Source organism: Pleurodeles waltl, chromosome 11 (assembly GCF_031143425.1).
Source record: "Pleurodeles waltl isolate 20211129_DDA chromosome 11, aPleWal1.hap1.20221129, whole genome shotgun sequence".
Taxonomy (NCBI): domain Eukaryota; kingdom Metazoa; phylum Chordata; class Amphibia; order Caudata; family Salamandridae; genus Pleurodeles; species Pleurodeles waltl.
Genome location: NC_090450.1, coordinates 543,388,516 through 543,412,633, shown reverse-complemented (window position 1 = coordinate 543,412,633; position 24,118 = coordinate 543,388,516). Strand labels below are relative to the sequence as shown.

The following is a 24,118-nucleotide window of genomic DNA, read 5'->3' as shown; positions in this document are numbered from 1 at the left end:
ATAATACATGATGGGTAAATGTATTTCTATGTAGCTTTGAATAAACATTATTGAACACAAAACGTAGTAATAAATAATAATCTGCTGCTGACCTCCATTCCAGCAACTTCCTAAAGTCTTTAATACCCAGAAAAGAAGCTCAAAGATGCCCAATGGATGCAGCCTCTGTAACAGAAGGCAGAGGTGTCACATCAGTTAAGTATACCATGAAAGATATATGGCTCTGATAAGCACTATTATGCATTTGATTACAAAGCTAATCAGAAAGGCATTGGTAAAGCCAATAAGTCTTGTCTTTGGGACCTATTGGCTTTGCCAATGCCTTTTGGCCATGCTGTACAGCATTGGCAAGATGGTGTGCAGCATGCAAAAAGCTTTATGTAGAGTACAAAAAGGTGCAATGACCTGACCGGGTCATTTTGGAGGCACATGCATGCTCCATTACGCATACGTGCCTATAAAATGACGCAGGTGCCATTTTTTTATTGACCAATCTGAGATAAATTGATAAATACATGAAAAAGGAGCAGAAGTAGCCCAAAAGTGCTTTTAAGATGACCAGGCTTGCAGCAATTAGCTGCCTGATCCTCCACAAAATAAATAAATAATACATTTTAAAGAAGGCCAGGGGTGGAAGAGGGGGCAGAAATGGGGAACTGGCAGCAAAAGAGGTGAGAGGGTAAAGCAATGGGAGCGGGCAGAGGAGGGGAACAGCACCACTCAAGGGAGAAAACAGGGTGAAAAAGCAACACAGGGCGAATTACACAAGAGTGAGCACAACACAGAAGCTGTCAGGAGAGAACAACAATGGTGAGAGAGCAACACCAAGTGTGGCAAAGGTGAGGGAAGAGAAGTACACGAGGGAGACAGCTGGATAAAGCATACACTCCCATAGAGCACTTAACCAAGAAGAAAAATGTATTTCCCGAAAAGTAAAGAGTTGAAAGGCACAAGTAAAGAGGCTGAGCTCCAGGGGAGGGACAAAGACAGCAAAGGAAGTCAAGCCCACACAAGGCAACACATAAAAAGCAAACTAATGAGAGTGACAATAAAGCTAACCAATGGTAAGCAGTTGGTGGCCTCTAACCCCACTGTAAGTTCACAACAGGTCTTTCTCAATAAGTCACATTGTGCTTTCAGGTAGAAGAGACTTAAAAAGTGAACACGCTCTGGAGTCTAAAAAAAGAAAACAAACACACAGTCTCTCTCTCTCTCTCCCTCTCTTTTTTCTTTCCCTCTTTCTCTTTTCTCCCCCAAACCTCTTACTCCATCATTAATTTCATATTCTGGGAAACTGCCTCTGATAATTTACAGTCCCTTACTGTTCTTGGGCCTGGTGGTTTAAGTTAGCACAAGACAGTATCCACTGCATATGCAAATGTATCAGTCAGGGCAATTAGTAGGGTGTCCATAATAAGTAGCTTCCAGGACAGAAGCTTCTGGAGACCTCTCTGTTGTCTTTCAACAGCTCTTTGATATTCTTTCACCTAGTTCACCAAGTGTCTGTGCTTCTTTGATGTCTTAGAGTAGTTACTGTGGTCCCCTAGTTACTCAAAAGTCAGGCAATATCTATTGAACCTAAGAAGGCCGTCACATAGATCCATATCTTTTATGTCCCCATGCCATTTTTTATTATTTCGGTTTTTATAAAGCGCTGATTGCCAGATAACAATCACTATGGATTCTTCAATTGGATCTTGTTCTGGAAAGGCTGTAATTTCACTCCAACATCTTGCTGACCAATATACACAGCAAAGAGCTCCCCCACATTTCAGAGGTGGCCCAGGTGATCATCACAGCTGGTATTGAAGACTGCTGTGTTATCCAGATACGATTCACAAAATTGCTTTGCAATTACATACCTTGTTGCCCAGAAATGGAAATTTAGGGTACATTTTTTCAGCACTGTTTGGAAAAGGTTACCCAGCAGTTCACACAATCTGGGGATTTTGGTGATCATCCATTCTGATGGAAATATTCAACACCCTGTAATCCACAAAAAATCATCTCTTGGTCCTAGAGTTTGGATCCAACAGTACATAATTGTTATAGGGCTGGGGTTGAGAGTTCAACCAGAAGGTTCAGCATTTTGGTTACTTCACCCTTAATTCATGTCTGACATCCTGTCATTTTAGCTTTTCACAAACCGGCTTTCCTCAGTTTCAGCATCAGGCACTTAGTCAGCCGGTGTGTCAGGGAGAAGAACTGGAAAAACTGCTTTAGCAATGCTCAACAGTGTTACTGCTGTACAGATGTCAGGGCTGAAAGGATAGCTCCTTCCTCCAGTGATCCATGTTTATTATATCTAGGAATGCTGTGAAGTAAGGACTCACTATCTTCTCCTGCCTCTCCAGCTACTACAAGGAGCAAGGCCACATCTGCTACTGGCAAAGCTCTTGTAGCGTTCCTTGAGGACCCTTATATATTAAATTATCTACACCACTTGTGTTGCAGTTCTCTACTCTCACTAGTTGGGTTTCACAGTTCAAGTAATCTGGCCTTTCTCCTAAGTGGTGGGTGTTGCCACTGATCACAGCTTGATCAGAGGATGTCTGACGTGTAGACTGCATTTTCTAATGTACATGGGCCACCTTCTGTACAGGGTCATCTGGTATATAGACAATCACAGCATTAATGATTTGTGTGCCAATTCTGGGGGCAAACATAGTCCAGGTATGTTTGCCTAATTTTCAGGATGATAGTTGACTATGTAATGATTTCTATTGTGGGAGCTGAACGGAATATTTACCTGCACCTCAATATTTTGATCACCCCAAAATTCACTTCAGCAGCTCGGCTCCAGCACCCTTGAGCTGGCAATAAGAGTCACAGCCCTTTTAACCTTAGGCCCAACAAATAGCAGAGTTATTTAATAAATGACTGGGTACACTCAGTAACTGAGTTCTAGACTAGTTCAAAGATTTATTACAAAGTCTTAAAATAGGCAATAAAGAAAATATGAATGCAAGGACATGAAGGCTCAGATACAAAATACATAGTCAGAAATCAAAATAATTCCAAGTCTAAATAACCAGTAAAAAGTCATAAAGATGGGTCCTCTAATAGAAAAGGAAGTTTATCAATAAACGGACAGAGCCCTGTGAAAAAAAATTAAAGTCTCTAAGTTTTAACTATCAGATTCAAAAGACACCAAAGAAGTACACTGTGTAGAGTCCAAGCAAACCCCAGAGGAATTACCGAGGCACAAGTGACACCCCAAATGCTCTCTTTTGTGGTAGTGTGGGCGAGCAGTTAGACCTATTACAGGGTAGTGCTAAGCATGTAAATCACGTGCATAGGTAGCAAGTGAGACACACACTCAATAAAGAAATAACACATTTTTATATACATTTTATATCAAGATCATCAGAATCGGGTGAGTACTTTTTGAATTATTAATTTTTGCAATTTTCAAAAGTTGGTACTGCAATTTTTGGACCGGTAATCTTATCCTGTGGGGGGGGGGGAACATATATTGCATACAGTTCTTAGCAGCGACTTACAGGACCCTTCTTCTGGGTTAAGGTAAGTATGGGGCAAGGTTCATGCAGCACAAACAGGCCACATCAGGAGGCATTGGGAAGTCCGGGTGCAGAGGTGCTTTTCAGCGTTGGGTGTCCTAATTTTATTCTATAGGAAAAGAAACATAAACTGTCTTTGGGCACTTAGCAATGACCTACATGACTGTTCTTCTGGACTTGAGGTCCAAGGCCACACCTTGACCACTAGGGGCTCTGGGGCATCAGGATGCAGAGGTGTGTTATGGCATTGAGTATTCTATTCACTTCAATGGAGATCATTTTGGTCAGAAAGAAGCTGCAAGCAGGGACTGGGCAGCCAGTCCGAGGGAACCCACAGGGGAGCTCGACCCTTGAGATCCTCGGGCTTGTAGGGACACCATTGGCCCACTTCTTCTTGGGCTGTGGGTGTTGGGTGCAATTGTGTATTTTTGCATCATTTTTGGTGCAGATGATATGCGCGGTTGGAGAGGGCCTGCAGAAAGAGGCTGTAGGCTGCATCAGGAAGTACACTGTTGGTAAACACAAGGTGGGCTTTGGCTCCGGAGGGCTCAGGGTCCACCCTGGCACCATTGGCCCACTTCAACACAGGCTAGGGGGTACAGGTGCAGTTGTGCTGTCAGGTGTCAGGTTTGGCAGTCTGGAGTCCTTGTGAGTCTTCTGTGGTGCCTGCTGGGTGCAGGGAAGCAGCTGTGCTATTCCATCGGAGATCCTGGTTACTTCTCGAAGTGCTGGCAGTCCACCCAGGCTTTTTGACGCAGAACAGCTGTAGGATGAGTCGTCTTTGGTGCAATTATCCCTAACAGCAGGCATGTTGGCAGGGTTGGGGCCACGTCAGTTGCTGCTCCTCAATTCTTGCTTTTCACAACTCTTCTGGTCCTTTTTCTTCTGTAGTCTAGCGAAACAGAGGTCCCGGTATCAGGGGGTCCCCTTAATACACAATTTAGTGGTGTTAAGGGACGTGAAGTTTAGTAGCCAATGGGCTACTTACCCCTGGGGTCACTATGCCCTCTAGATGACCACTTCCTTTGGGGGTGGGCATCACACCCTATCCCAGAATTCCTAATTTCACCACACACAAGATCCTAAACCATGTCTTAATTTCAGGCTGGTCCTCTTAGAGGTGTGTCCAGCCTGCAAATGCAACACACCTCCTACATAGCTAATTTTCCCACCTTTCCAGGTGCCAAACGGGCCCTGGTGTGCGGCATCTATCTTCTGAGGGAAGCCAGATCTGCATACCAAGGGCAGTGGGCTTCTTTGAAGCTCCCTTGCCTTGGAATGCAGATTTGCAGGTCATCCTGTTGAGAGGGGTGTGTTAACACCCCTGCCAAAGCAGGCTTTGTTCCTAACTGCCTGAGAGCAAAGGCTGTCACCTTTGGGTGGTCAGAAACGTGTCTGTTGGTGGCAGACTGGTGGAAACTAGTTTGTCAGCCCACCATCAGTTAGTAGGTTTTCAGGGGGCACACCTAAGTTGCCTTCTCTGTGCATGTATTAATAAGTTCATCACTGGAATCAGTGAGGGTTTATTAATATGAGATGTTTGATACCAAATAGCCCTATTTTCAGTGAAGCCATCATGTAGCTGAGGAACTCGTAGTGACCAGTGTCCAGCACAAGTATTTAAAATGGCTTTCCTGTTCACCTACTATGTCTAAGAATCTACAAAGACACATTAGGATCATATTTCCTCATGCAGATATGCCCTCACCTGTAATATAATTAGGGCTCCCAGTTTTCCATTAGTACTGATTTTTACAGATAAGTACGGACAGAAATCTATTTTGTCATGTCTGCACTTCTTTATTTACACAGAAAAATATGGAAAATAGGCCTTCTTTGGATGATGTTTTCTATTGTCATTAATGAGTGCCAGGTATGTAGGTATACAGATTGACAGTAGGGGAGATAAAAAAAGACAATAGATTTCCTAATTAAGCTTAATTAAGTGCAGATCTACAGTTATTTATGCTATTCTACAATAAAAGTGTTTCAGATAACGCTATTGCACTTTATACTGCTAAATTATTTTGGATATTCAAATGTGAGCATACATTTATCGGTTAAATGTGAAAAAATACCTATTGCATCTTCATTTATACAGTGAACACAAAATATAAATGGATAAATACTGAAAAAATGAGCAAAAAATAAATATAGGTAAATACAGACAGAAATGTTGAAAAAATAAGTACCATAAAACCGAGAGCCCTAAATATAATTTACCCTGCCTTAGGGGTGTAAGACCTGTGGTAGGGGTGACTTATAAGTATTACAGGCAGAGTTAGCGGACGTGGCACAAAACTGTATGTCATGGCGTTTTTTCACCTTTTGGAGCACCGTGTCACGCAGCCTGCAGTTGCAGTCTGTAGGAGTTTGGTGTTCGGGCTCTTAGAGTGGCACAAGCTGTGCTGCAGCTCTTGGGGGATTCCTCTTTAATATCCCTGCCATAGGTCCGATAGGCACCATTTACTAGGTAAATATAGAGGTGCTAAAGGGCCTGACCATTTGGTGATCAAGTAGCCAGGTGTCTTGTTTTGGGGAAGGAACACTGTCACTGAGGACCTGGATAGCAGGAACCCAGTGCACGTCAGTCAAAGTTGCATAAAAAAACAGGCACAAAGTAGGGGGCTTCCTCAACCAGAATCCAGTTTCCTGCATAGAGTAAAAGGAAAAGCCTCCTGGCCTGCCCCCAGAACCAGGAGTTTGTATACTCAATTTATGCATAAGTAATAATCAAAAACTGCTAATTCAGCATGGTGTGACCAGTGATAATACTTATTGAACAAATCGCCAAATCGGGATTATGATTGTGGTAGACATATTATAGTACTGACCCATTTCTAAGGTAGAGAAAATCTTCCATTAGCTTGAACACAACAACACAGTCTGGAGATGTACAACACAATATGACATATTTTCAAACAAAGACTCAAACTGTTGTGCTAACAAGCATGCATTGGACCTTTCAGTGGAAGTGTCCTACAGCAAGAAACAACATGAAAATGTTTCATTCACAATATATGTCTCTAAGGAAAATAACCAATTACATCACACTGTCCTGGCATTCTCAAAAACAGTGTTTCGAGAAGACACAGAGGGGGATATTGATAATGTGGGGTGATGAGCCAGATCAACATGAACAGAACACCAGAAACAGCATCCATTTTAAAAGAAATGCTGTCTCTGTGATAATGTGGCATAACTAAACTACATTAATAAACACACTTCTAAACCTTCAAATAATTTTTTTAGGAGCAATATTATCAATTTATCGGTTACAACTGTATTCATTATAAAAATGATTAGTATTCAAAAATAATTTGTGAACCAAAATTGCATGTTTACAAAAATCTTGCACACTTTTAACAATCACTGTATGAAAATATATCCTATATGTATGTGCCGAGAAGCACATCAGCCCTAGTAGGGCCACATCCATATTTGAGAGTGTAAGTGTGACCAAGCGCTAGTGCACTATGACCAATAGTCTAAGAGCCTGTATGGCTTGCAACCATTTGCGTTGGAAGCAAGATTGCAAAAAGTGCACCCAAAACCCTGCACAATGAGTTTCTGTGATGAAGGGTAGCAACTCAGTGGCCTGCAGCCTCGGCAGCTGATTTTTAAGTTGGAAAACAAGGCCATTCAAACCACAAGGAGCCCGCACCGTGTGGCCAGTTTTCAGGTTAGGGTTCTATCAGACGCTCTGGGCCAGAGTCAGTGACCAGGCCCCCGGGTCCAGTTTTCTGGCAGGACACTGTTCACAATTTTCTGTCAGGCCAGTTAAGTCCCATCTGATCTTACAGGTTTTCCTGGGAGGATAGCTGTAGCAGTGAGTAAATACCCCTGTGATGTACCCCTGGGTGCCTCTTTTAAAGCACCCTATTAAAAACTACTGGTTTTGTTCACAGTTTTTCAGTGGCAAGGCCACGGAAGTGTATGAAGCCACTAATAGAAAATGGAAGCTGCACCACTAGAATGTATGCGGCCTGTGATGTGGGAATACATTGTTATTGCACAGTCTGCCATTAGTATGGCATTGCAGGGCTATAATACTCCATGCAAGTGTAAAAGGCCTCTGACATAAAGGCATGCACAAGCCTCCTTTGAAGTCTGTGAGAACAGTAATGTGAAAATGATTGAGACTTCAGCTCGGTAAATGAGGCGAGTAATTTGGGGAATGCTAGAAACGTAGGGGCATTTTCTGAGGCCATTGGCAATGGAGAGGAAGCTTATGAGGCCTCGTAATCATGGACAAAATCCACTAAATGCAAAGATTGTCAGCCACAGGCACCCCCGGCTTTCGTGCTATGCCCAGCAGAAATCGCAGTATTGAACCGGTGCACCCATCTTAAGACAGCTGGACATGAGTACAACCCGCACAAAGTATAAGGAACTCTGGAGCCCTGTTTACTTTCTGTTCCTGGTGCTCCCTTGATGACCCATTAGCGACAGCAAGCCGTGGGCAGCAGCTGCTACCCCCTAAATGACGTCACTGGCTCCACTGAAGGTTGAAGCCTGTGATGTGAGTTAAGGGGGGAGGGTGCACGGCTGGGCTTAGAACGCTGACATGAAATTCCTCTTGTAAGGAGTGTGTGAGGCTGTTTGTATCTGATGCGTGGGGTGGGGTAGTGGGTGTTTTGTTACGGAGTCGGTAGGCCATCCTAATTTTCGGCGAATGAGGGGGAAAAGGCACCTAAAATATGTCCACAATTTGAGATATGTGAGGAGGAAGATGGCAGGCTTTGTTTTGAAACAATTATCATTTCTGCACAAAATATATATAGGGGAAGGGTGATCGAGGCATAACATCCACTCATTGTCAGGAATCGTCGGGGACGGAGTGGCGTAGATGAGTAAAATAATAATAATAATTCTCCCATTAGCAACTGTGTTGGGGGGGGGGAGACTAAGACTTAACCGCCCTCGAGACACAACAGAGGCGGCTGCAGTCTCCTCAGGACGTGTGTGGGTGGCGGTGCTCATGCCCCCTCCTGCCAGGTTCCATAGACCTTGCAAGGAAAAGTATCCTTTGGTTAAAATACGCAGAAACACGCCCTATGGAGCGAACGTAGACGTGTGTATGTGACTGGCCGGGGACGGGGGAGGAGGGGGGGTGCTTTGCTTTGTAAAATGAAAGAGCTAGAGGCAGGTAATGTGGTGATGAGTAAGGGTCTGTTGATGTGCAAGAGGCTGGTAATGTCAGAATTATTGTGCGCCTTTGAAATGTGAGAGACCAGCGACGGGGAGGGCAGTGATGTCGGAAAAAGAAAGAGCACATTAAGCTTACAGGGGCATTGACGTGAAACTCCTTTGAAGCGCGTAGGAAAACGACTGAGCCCCCATTGAAGCTATGGATGGGGTGCAGTTGTTGTGACTGTAACATCCGGAATGTGACGGGTTCATGAATTGCTGGCGTGCGTCGTGACGGAGCTGGGCCCACGTGCCCTTGTCTCAATTGCCCCCTCAGCCCGTGGCTCCTGTACGCGTGCCACGCCATGAAAGACCCCTCAGAGGCCAGTCTCGGCCTGGGCACCCTGCACAATCCTTTCTGTGTGCGGGGAAGGAGAACGCCTTCTTTCACGGCTAGGCCTCTCCGGCCTCCCTCCATTGCCCTCTGTCAGTCACCCTGGCAACGACGGAGAGCCCAGTTGGGAAGCAGTGCCCTCTCAAAAACATCCACCATGGACAAGCCCGTCATCACATGGGGCGGGTGCTCAGTCAGCAGGCAGTGCTAAACATAACCCCTCCGATAACACCACAACTTGTTCACCACACAGGAGAACTACGGGTTTTGTCATTTTTTGTATATTAATATGCGTTAAAACTGATTGTGGAAGTTATGTAACACAAGTCATGTAACTTGAAAAAAGAGTCGTAGTCAGAGATTACCACTAACTGGAATGTTGAATGTGAAGTAACTAGTCACGGTACTTGGAGTACTGTTGATAACTAATACACACATGCTTGAAGCTAGTACAGCGGCAAGACTACTGGCCCCCGCGGACGGGGTACCATGGTCGTATCGTTTGTCAGTGATGGAACGTTCAAATTCGAAAAAGATTCTTCAATATCATTTGGTAACTATTTTACTTGAAATATTGGCTTTTAATAACCCATAAGCACAAAACATCAGGAGTTCTCCAGTTTCACGCTCCGCCCATCTTCAAGCTGGCAGCGATGGTAACCTGATTCGATATCAGTTTGCCTGAACCTGTTACAAGCTGCAACTCTATCCTCTCTCAGGGATAATAACTTTCCTTGAGTGGAGAGAGTCTTGTGATCTTATTGTTTTTAAATGAAGAGAGATTCGTGACCCGTAGAAGGCTCATACAGATGTCAAATTATGTAGAAGGGTCTTTTGCACGTATACTTAGAATGTGAATGGGCACATGTAATAATTAAAGGAAGTCACGTTGGTGTGTGCTAGATAAACACAAATGCTAAAACTGGAGGCTGATACTGCTATGGTGCAGTTGGGCATTGATATGGCATCGCAGTGCTTTCGTCACTCACGCTGTTCACCTGGCACGGTGGCAAATGCTTCAGATGCGCAGTTCAGCAACCTCAGCAGGCACGTTTGCAACTAGTATTGCCTTCCTTCCCTTTGGTCCCTGTATCCCTGCTCCCAATACTTAATTTGTATAAAAAAATAATAATAAGTACTGGGCCCAAAGATTTGTTCAATAGTGCACAGCAGGTGCTATTGAATGCTTGAATGTTGGGTACGTCAAGAGGGCGTAGACTGATTCCATCTCATGCCTCTTTAATCCATCACCAGACACTCCCTGCCTCTTTATCTCACTCTTGCAGGTTCTTTTTCATTCCTGCTGTCTCCCTTTGTCACTGTATTCCCATCTTTCTCTTCCTCCTTCTTTCCTTCTTTTTTGTTTTTCTTTCTCCTGGTCAAAGTCTGATGAGAAAAAAATAAGGGCCTGATTTAGATGATGGCGAAAGAGAATACTCCGTCACAAACGTGAGGGCTAGCCCCTCCACCGCATTACGATCCCCCTAAGATATAATAAGATCATAATACGGCAGACAGGATATCCGTCACGTTTGTGATGGAGTATTCACCTCCGCCAACATGTAAATCAGGCCCTAAGTGCTGGTCCCCAGAAATGTGCGGAGGTGGGCTCCACCTTGAACCACCATTTTAAATTAGGCACTGCCTGCCCCACTTTGATATGTTGTGTGTGTAGTGCTGCTATGTCATTTGGAGTGTAATGGCGCCATCTGCCCCACTGTAGGTAGGGGGGTCAGGTGCCCCATTGTAGGTGGCGAGGTCAGCTTGCTGTGCCCAGGAAGGACGGCATCTGAGGACCAAGACCAATGTGCACCAGTGGCAGGTATGAAGTAGCAGGATAATTCAGCTGTCCAGGAAAGGAAGAATGTGGACCTCGTTGTTAGTGACATCTGTAAGCACTCTGCTGCCTCGGTGTGTCTGGTTTCACTGTATAAAAGAGCAAATAAATAAATATAGACACACATTATTAGTCTCAGGCTCTCAACCCAGGCAACATAGTTAGGTATGGCTGTGCGGTTTTTCAGTGATCAGGTTCACACTGTGTGGGCATTAGGTAAGGCATGCTTCGGTGTGCCACGCAAATGCTCACCTCTTCCTGCTCTGTTCTTAATGTGCAGGCCGGTTAATGGAAGTGATGGAACCCTTCATAACTCCAACTATGAGCCCACTCAGATCCTGGGTGCTTTTTGTATGCTAAGAGCCTCTTTTCTGCATGTGGCTCATGGTATTGCTACTAGAGCTGGTAGGATAGGAATCTGTAGGTTTGTTGGAGTGCTTCCCCTGCATGCACTATATAATCAAGGAAATACATGGCAAATGCTTGTCCAAATACTCCCACTCGGAGCACCGGTGCACTTGTAAAAACTGGTGGTCACCAGATCAATCTGGTCATCTTGTCATCCTGCTCACCCACTCTCTCGCTCACTCACATATTCATTTACACAGGGGCGTAGGAGACAATACATTTCTGGGGGGGACAGGGACAGCCTTGGGGACTTTCAATCAACCCTATACAAATTGCCTGTTGTTTGCAAACTGCAGGCTCCGATAAATATACACAATCATATATATTGGAAGTAAACTAGGGAGAAAGGAAGGCATGTTTACACAGTCTGAAAGTATCTTTTATTGTTATTTACATTCACAAAGTAATTAGCTAAAATGTGAAAATAACATGTTGATTAACCTTGCATCTTCATGCACCAAGCAAATAAAGGTAGGAGGGTAAAAAGGAAGAACATACCCTTTGCGCCCCACACCCACCATGCTCTTCGCCTCATGCCAATTGGAACCGCACTGGAGATATTAAAAGCGATTACGTACAAGAGTTGTAAACTGTGCTCGGAAACCATAGTTCTAATAACACTTCTACTCCTGTGTGTGATCTTGGGCAGCTCAGCTCCACATCAGTCATAACTAGAAGCATTTCAACTGAAGAAGCTCTTGCAGTTACAGGCTATATAAACATGGATTCTCTAATCTCTGTATAAACTGCAGTCACTAATTTCTCTAGAAACGGCTGTTTGTGATGCACCAAGTCACTGCGTGTAAAGAAAAGACATTCACTGATTATAAAGAAAAGACATCGGAAAATGACTATGATAGGGTTATTACAGTCGAGTTCTGACATTACAATGCCTTCTGCCAGAGCTAGCAGCCAAGGTAAAAGGCAGACCAGGTCACAGAGCATAATTAATGCAGCTGTTTAAAGCAAAAAATGGAATGTTGCTTTTCTTTCTTCTGCTCTACTTTCATAGCTTTGAATGTCAGAAGCTATGCACTAAGGTTTTAAGTGGTTTGTGGGAAAGTTGGTGGTGTGACCATGTATTATATGGGGTAAAATACCCCCTGCGTACATAAGGATATTGCAAGTCACCTTGAAGTTCATACCTTATAAACAAGCATTGGCAAAGCCAATAGGTCTCGCCTATGCAAGTTCTATTGCCTTTGCCAATGTGTTTTAGCCATGCTGTACACTAGTGAGACTACTATTCAGCATGGCTCAAAGTTAATGGCATAAAGGAGAATGATGTGTCATTGACTGGTGTGGTGTAGTGTCATGGAGTAAGTAGGGTGTCCTAAAATGGAGCAGTAAACTAACTTTAAAGGAACAGGGATCCCTTGAATAAAATGCAACACCACTCCCATAAACAATGATATTAAAGTAGTATGCAAATGGATTGTTTCATACATTTATTCAATCATAATATAAAAGATCAAATGTAGTGGGAAAACATCAACAGGGGAAATCGAGAAAGACTGGTATTCGGGCATTACACAAGTTATCTGGATGACCCAATGTCACCAATTACTAGAAAAATGTAAAAAGTAACCTATATAGTACAGTGGTTTAGAGGAGGCTGGCCTGGTTTGTATTGGGTACCTATGGTACTTACACCTTATACCAGGTCCAGTTATCCCTTATTAGTGAAATGTAGGCAGTGTCTAGAAGCCAGGCTCTCTAGGGGTAGCTGTAGCCAAGGCTTATCTAGGAGACGTGCAAAGCTCATGCAATACCACTGTAGTCACACAGCACTCACACACATGAAAGAAAATACTCAGTGTTACAAAAATAAAGGTACTTTATTTTAGTGACACAAATGCCAAAAATACCATAGAGACTATACTCCCTTAGGAGGTAGGTAATACACCAATTATATACACTAGTATGCAGCAATAACAATAAAAAGTTAGAAAAGTGCAATTAGTGAAAATCACAATGGTTAGAAATGGGCCTAGGGTAAACACAAACCATATACTAAGAAATTAGAATGCGAATGTCGGTTTCCCACCTAGACAAGTGTGGTGTGTAGAGGGGCGCTGGGAGTATTAGAAAACACCAAAGGTAAGTAATAGAACCCACCTCAGAGCCCAGGAACGCAGGAGTAAATGACAGTAACTTTCCTAGAACACACAAGAACACGAGAAAGAAGATAATGCAAGAACCAGAAGATACTTCAAGACACAAAGGGGGGAATCCTGGACCTAAAGACCTGTGGAAGAATGGGACTAGGTCCAAGAAGCACAGAAGAGTCCAGGGAGGACAGGAGCCCCTGCTAACCCGAATAAAGGTGCAAAAGAAGAACCACTGGTGAAGAACAACAGTCAGTACTGCACCCAAGAAGATGGATGCGGGTTCCTGGTTGGTGCAGATGATATCCCACACCGGATGGATGATTGCAGTCTGGTTGCGTGGCTGGATTCTGCCAACAAACCTTGGCACACGCAAAGCTCACAGTTAGCGGGAAATGGCAATGCCTGGGACCAGGAGGAACCTGGTGGACTCTACCCAGGAGGAGGAGTCAGATGGGGCTCTCAGCAACTCAGAGAGCCCACAGAAGACCAGCCAGTGCACACAGGAGTCCTCCAGCACAGGGACAAAGGAGTTGCAAAAGGAGGCCCACGCAGCACAAAAACAAAGGATCCCACACCGCCAGAGAACCGCTCAGGAAGCTGTGCATTGCCGGAAGGAGTGCTGGGGGCCAGAATTACATTGTGCACAAAGAATTTCATAGAAGGATGCCAACAAGCCTTGGCAACTGAAAAACACGTGGTGAACAGGATTACTGTCTTGCGTGGGAAGGCAAGCTCTTACCTCCACCAAAGTTGGACAGTAGGACGTCAGGACCATCGGGACCACTTCAGTCCACCACCCGTGATGTAGGATCCATGCAACTCAACAGGAGAGGGGACCCAAGCAGATGGTCGTCGTTGAAGAGAGGTGCCTGCTGAAGCAGGGGAGTGACTCCTTCACTCCAAGGGAGATTCCTTCATTCTTCTGGTGCAGGCTGAAGACAGGCTGTCCTCTGAGGATGCACGACCGGGAAACAGTTGCATATGCTGGCAAGAGCTGAAGATAAAATGTTGCAGAAGTCGTCTTTGCTTCGTTGTTGCAGTTTGTGGAGTTCCTGGAGGGTCCAGATGCAGTTTCTTCGGTGAGAAGGTGAAGTAAAGGATGCAGAGGATTCCTGGTGGAGTCTTGCAATCCGAATCTGAAGAACCTCCCAAAGGAGAGACCCTAAATAGCCATGAAAGGGGGATTGGTCAGCTAAACAGGTAAGCACCTATCAGGGGACGGCTCAGACACCACCTGCTGGCACTGCCCACTCAGATGCTCCCAGAGTTTGCTGCCAACTTGGAATCTAAGATCGCAAAACACAGGGACCCTCTGGAGGAGCTATGAGCACCACACCTGGGGTGGTGATGGACAGGGGAGTGGTCACTCCCCTTTCCTTTGTCCAGTTTCGTGCCAGAGCAGGGACAGGGGGTACCTGAACCGGTGTAGACTGGATTATGCAAGGAGGGCACCAAATGTGCCCTTCAAAGCATTTCCAGTGGCCTGGGGAAGGAAGCTACCCCTCCCAAGCCTGTAACTCCTATTTCCAAAGGGAGAGGGTGTAACACCCCTCTCCCAAAGGAAATCCTTTGTTCTGCCTTCATGGGCTTGAGCTTCTCAAGCAACAGGAGGGCAGAAACCTGTCCGAGAGGTGGCAGCAGATGGGCCTGCCTGGAAAACCTCAGAAGGCTGGAATGGCAATATTGGGGGTCCTCTAAGGAGCCCCCAGAGTGCATAAAATCATACAACCAATGCTTGCAAAAGCCTTGGGTTATGATTCCAACATGTTTGATACTAAACATACCTGTGTTCCGAGTTACCATTATGTAGCTGGGAATAGGTAGTGACCTATTTCAAGTACATGTGTAAAATGGCATCCCGCACTCAGGAAGTCTGGGAAAATGGTCCTGGAGGTCGTGGGGGCACCTCTGCTAGTGCAGGGGTGCCCTCACACACAGTTACTCTGCACCCTGCCCTCAGGGCTGGAGGGCCTGCTATAGGGGTGACTTATAAGTGACCTGGTGCAGTGCAACTGGCAGTGAAAGGGTGCATGCACCTTTTCACGCAGGCTGCAATAACAGTCCTGCAGAAGCCTTTGCATGGGCTCCCTATGGGTGGCAAAAGAAATGCTGCAGCCCATATGGATCTCCTGGAACCCCAATGCCCTGGGTACCTAAGTACCATATACTAGGGACTTATAAGGGGGCACCAATATGCCAATTTTGGGTGAAATACTGGGTTACCAGTATGCAAAAACCATAATTTAAGGGAGAGAGCATAACTACTGGGGTCCTGATTAGCAGGATCCCAGTAGACACACGCAAACACACTGGCAAACAGGCCAAATGTGGGGGTAACCAAGCTAGAAAGAGGCTACTTTCCTACAAGGTTAGCATCCACAACAATGATTTACAAGCTTTTATACACCGACTTTTTCATGAATGACTCAAATAGTGAATCAAGAAGTCATTAGCTCATAGTACCTATGCCAATGCCAACTTATGTACAATATCACAAATTCAAGTCAAGGTACTTTGGCCGACAATATTTTGATCCCCTAGACAAGTATCAGGATCCTCCTAAGCCTTCGTTAAGCTTGAGTTAAAAGGGTTACAGAGTGCTTGTAACCATAACGGCGAAGATAAATCGGACTCACGTCTCATATGAGTGAGAAGGCAATCAATGGAGATCTGAATCTCTAATCAAGCCCCAATGCCATAAAGTAGTATTAGAGTGGAGTAGTGTCACAGTGTAATAGAGTGTCATAGAGTGGAGTGGCAGAGTGTCGTAGAGTGGAAAGGCATAAAGAAGAGTGAACTGGAGTAGAGTGAAGTAAAGTAACATGAACTAGCATAGAGAAAGTTGGGTAGAGTGTTGTTGAGCACAGTACATTGTTGTATATTGGAGTGGCGTAGAGGGTTGTGCAGTGGCATTGAGCAGAGTATCGTAGATTGAAGTGGCATAGAGTGGTGTGGAGTGGTATACAGTGGAGTAAAGTGGAATGGAGTGGCATATAGCGAGTTGTGTAGGGAGTTACAGAGTGGAGAAAGTGTTAGAGTTTAATGGAATAGAGTGTCAGAGTCTAATATCATGGAGTGTAATGTCATAGTGAAGTGTCATAGAGTGGAGTTGGGTGGTCTAGAGTGAAGTGGCATAGAGTACAGTGGTGCAAACTAGATTGGTGTAGAGTGTAGTGGTATAGAGTGCATTGGTTTTGAGTAAAGTGGTGTAGAGTGCATTGGCGAATACTGCACTGGTTTAGCGTACAGTGCAGTAGCGTAGAGTGGTGAAGAGTAGAGGGGAGCACAGAATAGATTGCAGTGGTTCAGAGTACTGTGTCATAGAGTGATGCGGTGCATGGTAGAGTGGAGTGGTGCAAGGTAGAGTAGACTAGTGTAGAGTGCAGTGGTGGAGTGCAGTGATGCAGAGTAGAGTGGCATAGAGTGTAGTGGCATATAGTACGCTGGTGTAGAGTACAGTAGAGTGGCATATAGTTGAGCGGTGCAGAGTAGAGTGCTGTGGTGCAGAGTAGAGAGGAGTATAGTTCAGTGGCAGAGTGCAGTGTTGCAGAGTAGAGTGTCATAAAGGGCAGTGGTGTAGAGTAGAGTGGCATAGAATGCATTGGTGTAGACTGCAGTGATGCAGAGTAGAGAAGAGTGGCTTAGAGTACAGAGGTGCAGAGTAGATTAGAGTTGCATAGAGTGCCGTGGCATAGAGTAGATTGCTGCAGAGTACAGTATAGTGGTGAAGAGTAGATTGTTGCAGAGTGGAGCATAGTGATGTAGAGTGCAGTAGCATAGAGCGGTGCAGAGCAGATTGGAGTGGTGCAGGGTACATTGGCGTGGTGCAAGATAGATTAGACTGGCATAGCATAGAGTAGAGTTGCGTAGATTGCAGTGGCATAGAGGAGATGATTTCAAAGTAGAGTGAAGTGCCCTACAGTGGAGTGGTGTAGAGTAGATCACAGTGCAGTGGTGCAGAAAAGAGTGCAGTGGGACAGAGCACAGTGGCATTGAGTGCAGTGGTGCAGAGTAGAGTGGCGTGGAGTTCAGTGGCAGAAAGTGCAATGTTGCAGATTAGAGGGTCGCAAAGTACAGTGGTGTATTGTAGAGTGACATAGAGTGCAGTTGCATAGAGTGCTGTGGTGCAGAGTACAGTGGCATTGAAAGCAGTGGAATAGAGTGCTGTGGTGCAGAGTAGATTGGCAGTGGGATAGAGTGCATTGGTTTTGAGTAAAGTGGTGAATAGTGCACTGGCAGAGTGCAGGGGTGTAGTGTACAATGGTTAGAGTAGAATAGCATAGCTTGAAGTGGCGTGGAGTGGAGTGGTACAGCATAGATTGCAGTGGCGTAGAGTGGCAAAGAGTGGAGAAAAGTGGTGTAGGGTGCAGTGGCATAGGGTAGATTGTTTCAGAGTAGAGTGAAGAAAAGATAGAGAAAAGATAATATACTTCAATATGCTGAAGTATGTAACGATAACAACAACATAAATAATAACGCTAGGCATAACGGCCCAAAATGAAATATGGCTTCTCCCTGTTAGCCACGCTGTAATCAAGCCCTTCATTACCTAGAAAACAAAACATTAAACATAAATGTTAGAAAAATATACCCTTCTAATAGCTAAATTGTTGTGTAAAAATGTAAAATCTGGGCTCAATCTCGACTTCACTGTTTCACCAACTGGTGTGATCTTAGGCAAATACAAATATTGTGTTTCACAGAGTCTCCTTTCTAGCCTGCAGGCATCACGGTGAGTGGGACTCTGTTCTCTCTTTAGATCTTCCTCATTGTTTTGCAGCTTTTCTTGAAGGCATCCTGCAGTGCTCCTCTTCAAGGCAGCAGGTGACAGTAATCATCCAAAACTCTTTTCTCCTCCTGTGCCCTTTGTTCTTATGAGCACCCTTAGAACAGGACAAAAGGGCAGAGGGCGCAGGGGGCCTCCTCACTCACCTTCATTTGGTTACCATCAGCTTGGAGGATTTGTCTGTACAGGGCTATCATAAGTAGCGCTTTTGTGCGCTAATGGCCCTCTGAATGACAGATGTGAGAGGGGAAATTATTGTGTCCCCTTGTCCCCCCCACCTTCGTCCCCCGTGTCCCCCACCCTCCAAAATCTGGGGGGGATACATCCCCCGCGTCCCCCACACTTCCTACGCCCATGCATTTACACACCTTAAAACCGGCCAGTATACAGAACAGACAGTGCCCCATAAAATCCTGAAGCAGGATGAAAATGTTTCCTGCCCCTGAATTATCCGCGTACCAACTGTCAACTGCAACCCTCCTTGAGCTAGAAAGCCTGATATGAGACTTTCAACCTTTAAATCGTAGCACAGGCCACACTAGGCTAGGCGATTCCCATGGCTTAGACCACTGCGCCCATTGGAATTGCCCTCTTCGTACCCTCGTGTCTCTCTAATCTCAGTATAACCCTTGTAAGTGTACCAATTCCATTGTCTGCAATGGAGCACCTCTCACAGCAGAAGTAATGCTGGTATACTTATGGTGTGGGTGTTATTTAGTCTGATCCACCTCTACTGCAGCAGTGGACTCTTCGTCACATAGGAGTTGCCTGTCTCAGTGTCTATAATTTCTTTGTCTGTATGACAAAAGTCTCAGTGACTGTTCTTGTGCAGAAGTCTGGCTTAGCACGTCACCTGTGATGTCATCAAAAGATTGTTCATTTAGACGTGAAGAGAATGAGATAGTTGGGAGTAGGAGGCTGAAGAGATAGAATTAAGACTCGTGGTCAAAAAGCGGCTTTGGCCACTATTCAAAGATTTTACAGGCACCTGAAGTATTCCTTCATGCAGCTAAGCCCTGGGGTAATGTATATTCGTATATTTTTGAGTTACCGGGGGATCTCTCAGGCTTGTACTGGAAGATGGCATATGTTCCTGGAATTGCAGGGATATTTTAGTGAACCAGCCTCCCTCCTCTGTACGGGAGGTGCATTTTAGAAGGAGACCCTGAGATAACTAGTATATCAGGAGCACTGCCAGGATTCCACCCGATGAGCAGCAATGAGGTAACTCAGTTATTGTATTGTATTGTATTGCCTACAGTAATCTCAAGGAATTACTATCAGTGGCTAAAATAATGGTGTTGGATGAGTTAAAGGAAATGAAAAGAATCCAGCAGGCCTCTTGTGTTAGTAAATTCACCTGTAGATTCACGACAGTAACAGGCAAGTAAATATGATTTAAAATTGAAGAGGTTTAGTTTACCAAGTTCAGGGGAAGGAGACATTCTATTGCAAAGTTCTGTGCTTAGAATAAACTCAAAACAAGTTATTGGACAAGTGCAAACTGTAAACAAGTAGCACACAATAGGATGGCACGGGGAGAGGTAAAAGAATTGGGTCCAGCAGAGTCTTTGACCTGTGTGTTATAGTGTGAATAAAATGAGAGCCTAGATCTCCCCTTTGGTTCAGCATGATCACCTTATGACAGCACCACCACTTTTCCGAGGATGGCTACCAATTAATTATGTCAGGGATATTGACCTAAATGGCCCACAATATGGTAAGAATGTCACTTTATTGACAAGGGCTGCAATTGTTCTGCCAGGGCCACCATTATGCCTAAGATCACCATCTTTCTGAAAGCTGCAGGAGACTGCCTCAGACCTTCAGCATCCTTTCAACATCAGCAGCCACAAATGCTCACACACACACACATATCCACACAAGGCAAAGATGATATTTCATGCTTATTTGCATGCACACATACACACATTTATGCACACATTCTATCCATACTTACACACTCTATTTGCGTCAACTTCACAGGAAAGCACCACTGTGTGGTTGGTAGAGGACCCAGCTGAATGGAAGGGGCCTGTGCTTAGCCATATAGCATGCCTCTAGATTCCCTTTATCTGAGTGCTTGAGGGTACAGTTGTCTCCTACCTGAGCCCTTTTGTCATGTTTGTCCGTGGAGGAATATGTTGAGAGCTTTGTGGGCAGATTTTCTTGGCCAAGGGCTTAGATTATGGCAGTGGGAGTCTATCAGTAATAGGATCATGTTCCGCTGTATATGCTTCTCACATATTCAGGGTCACTTTGCATTTGGTTTTAAGTTTGCTGAGGAGGGGGCTGGGGGTTGAATTTTTGAAGGTTCCAAAGTGGTAGAAGGTTTAGAATTTTGAGTGTAGGATATCATTGGTAAGGGACAATGTCTGTGTCAGGAGGAAATGTCAGGGTACGTGGGTTGATAAGTTTGGAGCAGATTTTCTTCCGATTATTAGAGTTGAGAAGGGTTTTAGTTTGCTGAAAGTGGGACAGTGACAACCCTCTAAGTGACAGTGTGGTTTGACAGAGAGAATGTGACGTAAGAAGACTGTGATTTGCAGTTAGACAGGAGGGAAGTAGTTGCTCGGCTATGATATCCTGCTGATGGTTTTGGTTGTCGAGATTGAAGTTACCAAGTATCAGGAGTGCAGTATCAGTGCACATGTACTTTAGAAGGATGTTAAATTCCACTATGAACGTGTACATTGAAGTAGAGGAGAACAATGTGGAGGTAAGCGTGGTAGTTGAAGATGAAGGTTAGCGCTCACACGAGGATTGCACATTTTGGGTTCATTGGATGGGGGTGAGGTATTTTGTACCTTGGTGAGTGCACAGTAGAAGTGCACTCTATCATTAGAAGCAGTGTGGCCTGCATCCTTGAGACCAGGTCTTCAATTGCACCTTTATCACCGAGAAGTTAAAAGATAAAACGTCAATCTGACTCAGCCTTTTACCACAGCGTGCATTTGCCCGGTTGTGTTCTGTGCAAGGAGCATAAACAACCATCCATTTGTACTTTGTCTCACTGGCATTCCCTCAGGTGTGCCCTTTATTACGGAGTTTCTCCTCTGTTGTGCCCTGTTTCCCTGAAAGTACCTGTCCATATGTGCTCTCTGTCCCTGAACATCTGTCCAGCTGTATCTGGTATCACCAGTATCTGCCCTGCTGTGCCTCGTGTCACTCAGAGCATTGGTCTGACGGTGCCTTATACCACGTTGAACATCTGACCACCTATGTTCGTAGTCATAGAGAGCTTCTGTCCATCTGTCCTCTTGCTCATGCCTGATTTATTTATCCTTCCTCCATTATCAACCCGGCGTCCTTTAAGACCTCTGATCCCTGTGGCTTGATTGACCTCTCACGCCCTTCTTTTTTCCTAGACCTCTGCCCTTTGGACTTTCTTTACACCTGCCTTTTGGAAGTCTTTGACCGCTGCCCTTTGGACTTCCTTTACACCTGCCTATTGGACGTCCTTGACCTCAACCCTTTGGACTTCTTTGAACTCTCGTCCTCGAGTCTCCCTTGACCTGTTGTTTCTCTGTCCCTCCCTCAGATCTGGACCGCCTCCTGTCTGACTTGCGCGCCTTCCTGCTGGTGCTCGACCAGGAGAAGCTGAGCTTGGAGGCTCAGATGAAGAAGGAAAGCATGGTTGCGCTTCTCGCCCGGTTACAGAATTCACCAGGTATGTGCCAGGCCTTGTCCCAGATCGTTGACGTGAGGGGGACCTTCCAGCAAGTGGAAAATGTGAGCAAAGAAGTAGGTGAAAAATGTGAATGGAAAAGCGCGTTTGAACTTGGTGCATCTCTGCACCCCATAAATCCTGTAACTATGTGGGTGGTAATTCAGCAGAAAACATGCAGAATTACCAATCCACACTGAAATCAGGGCCCATAGGGATAGACGTTTGACTAAGTTGCAGCCTGTTTGAGTACATGGATAAATATAAAGGATATCAGCGGTGCTGGGCTTCATTCCTTTGTGCTTGAATGCATGCCAGAAATTGTTGAATGATTATAGATGCATGTTTTATGTCTTTAATTGTTTGCTATTATTGCCTCGAACATGTACTGGTTTGCAATGACAGACAGGTGCATATGAAAAACTAGCATTGTAGATCATATATTTTATCTGACCGCAATGTAGTTTGCACTTTAGCTACAACTGCAAAGGAGGTGTGATAAGGTTGCGACAGACCTTCCTATGATGAGGTCACATTTGTGTCTTTATTAATTAGATCACCACCTATTTTTCTAGCACTTGTTTCCTGCTTTCTAGTATCAAGCTGGCGTAGCTTGGGTATCAAATGCTGGTCGTTTGGTACTATGCACAAATATTGAACAAGTGGCTTATCCCAAGGCTTGGACTCCGAGAGAAATGCAGATGCACTGGTCTTTTCCATGAACCACCGGGCACATGAATGCAGGCCTCCAGCGGGCTACACGTGGCATTTAGATTTCATAATCCTGCCCATATGACTGGGGACTTGGTCCCACTAATAATTTGGTGAACCTGGATCTCCATTCCTAAAAAGGCATAATGATTCTCTCCATGACTCCTGTGCAGGGAACACAAGTCCAGGTATGCACCTGTTGAGGTAGAAGTGGTCTGCATGGTTTTGTACATTTTTGTCGCCCTGTTTTCTCTTTTGGTTTTCATTTCCTTTATCCCTTCTTGCCAACAATCTGCAAGCCTATTAGGTGCTTGCCCTCTGAACGAGAAACATACAATAGCAGAGCCAAAGCTTACCATATCCATAATTGACCAAGCTATTGGTTGGCTGGTTTTTAGTGGAAATTGATTGAACTTCAATCAATCAGGTGGATTTATATAGCATTACTAATCACCAGAGAGGGTATCCAGACGCTTGAGGGGTATGATGGTTTAGGTGACTCGGTCGAACAGCCAGGTCTTGAATACTCTCCAGAATTCCAGTAGAGAGGTGGAGGTCTGTAGATGCAGAGTGAGGTTGTTCCAGGATTTCACTGAGAGATAGGAGAAGTAGCATCCTCTGCTGTTGTTTCAGTGAATGCAGGGGGTGCAGGAGAGTGAGAGGGAGGCGGAGAGTAGTTGTCTGGTAGTTTGGTGGAAGTTCAGGTGACGGTCGATGTGGGCTAGTCCATTGTTGTGCAGTGCTTTGTAAGTGTGGATCATCAGCTTGAATTGTCATCTAGGCATTGTAGGAGGCTGGCCTGGCTTATAGTGGGTACCTTGTGGTACTTACACCTTGTGCCAGGTCCAGTTATCCCTTATTAGTAGAATAGAGGTGTTTCTAGCAGCTTAGGATGTTAGAGGTAGCTATAGTAGAGCAGCTTAGGCTGAACTAGGAGACATGTAAAGCCCCTACTATACCACTTATATCATATAGCACTATATCACAAGAAACACAATACTCATAGTTACTAAAAATAAAGGTACTTTATTTTAGTGACAATATGCCAAAAGTATCTCGGAGGATACCCTCACTTAGGAGGTAAGTAATATACTCAAATTATATGTACACAAACCAAAATCGGGTAAATAACAGTAAGAAAAGTAGTGCAAACAATGTAGAATCACAAAATAATGCAGTAGGTAGAAATAGGCCTAGGGGCAACACAAACCATATACTCCAAAAGTGGAATGCGAATCCCAAATGGGAAATGGACCCCAGGCCTATGGTAGGTTGTAGAGGGTCGCTGTTAGAAAACACTAAGGGTGTCCAAGATACCCAACCCCAAGACCCTGTAACGTAGGAGTAAAGTTACCCTACTACCCCAGAAACACAGTATAGTCGAGATAGGGGATTCTGCAAGAACCACAACTGCCAGCAAAACACTGAAGATGGATTCCTGGACCTGAGGACCTGTAAAGGAAGGGGACCAAGTCCAAGAGTCATGCAAGTGTCCAAGGGGGGCAGGAGCCCACTAAACCCCGGATGAAGGTGCAAAAGGGCTGCCTCCTGGT

General features: G+C 44.9%; 1 protein-coding gene across 2 annotated transcripts in view; it reads left to right on the top strand.

Annotated features, from left to right (window-relative positions):
- LOC138265868 (actin filament-associated protein 1-like 2) overlaps positions 1-24,118 on the top strand; it is a 289,799-nt gene that overhangs the window by 56,580 nt on the left and 209,101 nt on the right. For both annotated transcript variants that reach the window (XM_069213982.1, XM_069213981.1), the window contains exon 2: positions 21,729-21,857. In XM_069213982.1, the coding sequence (XP_069070083.1) occupies positions 21,729-21,857 (129 nt within the window). The remainder of the gene's footprint in view (positions 1-21,728; positions 21,858-24,118) is intronic.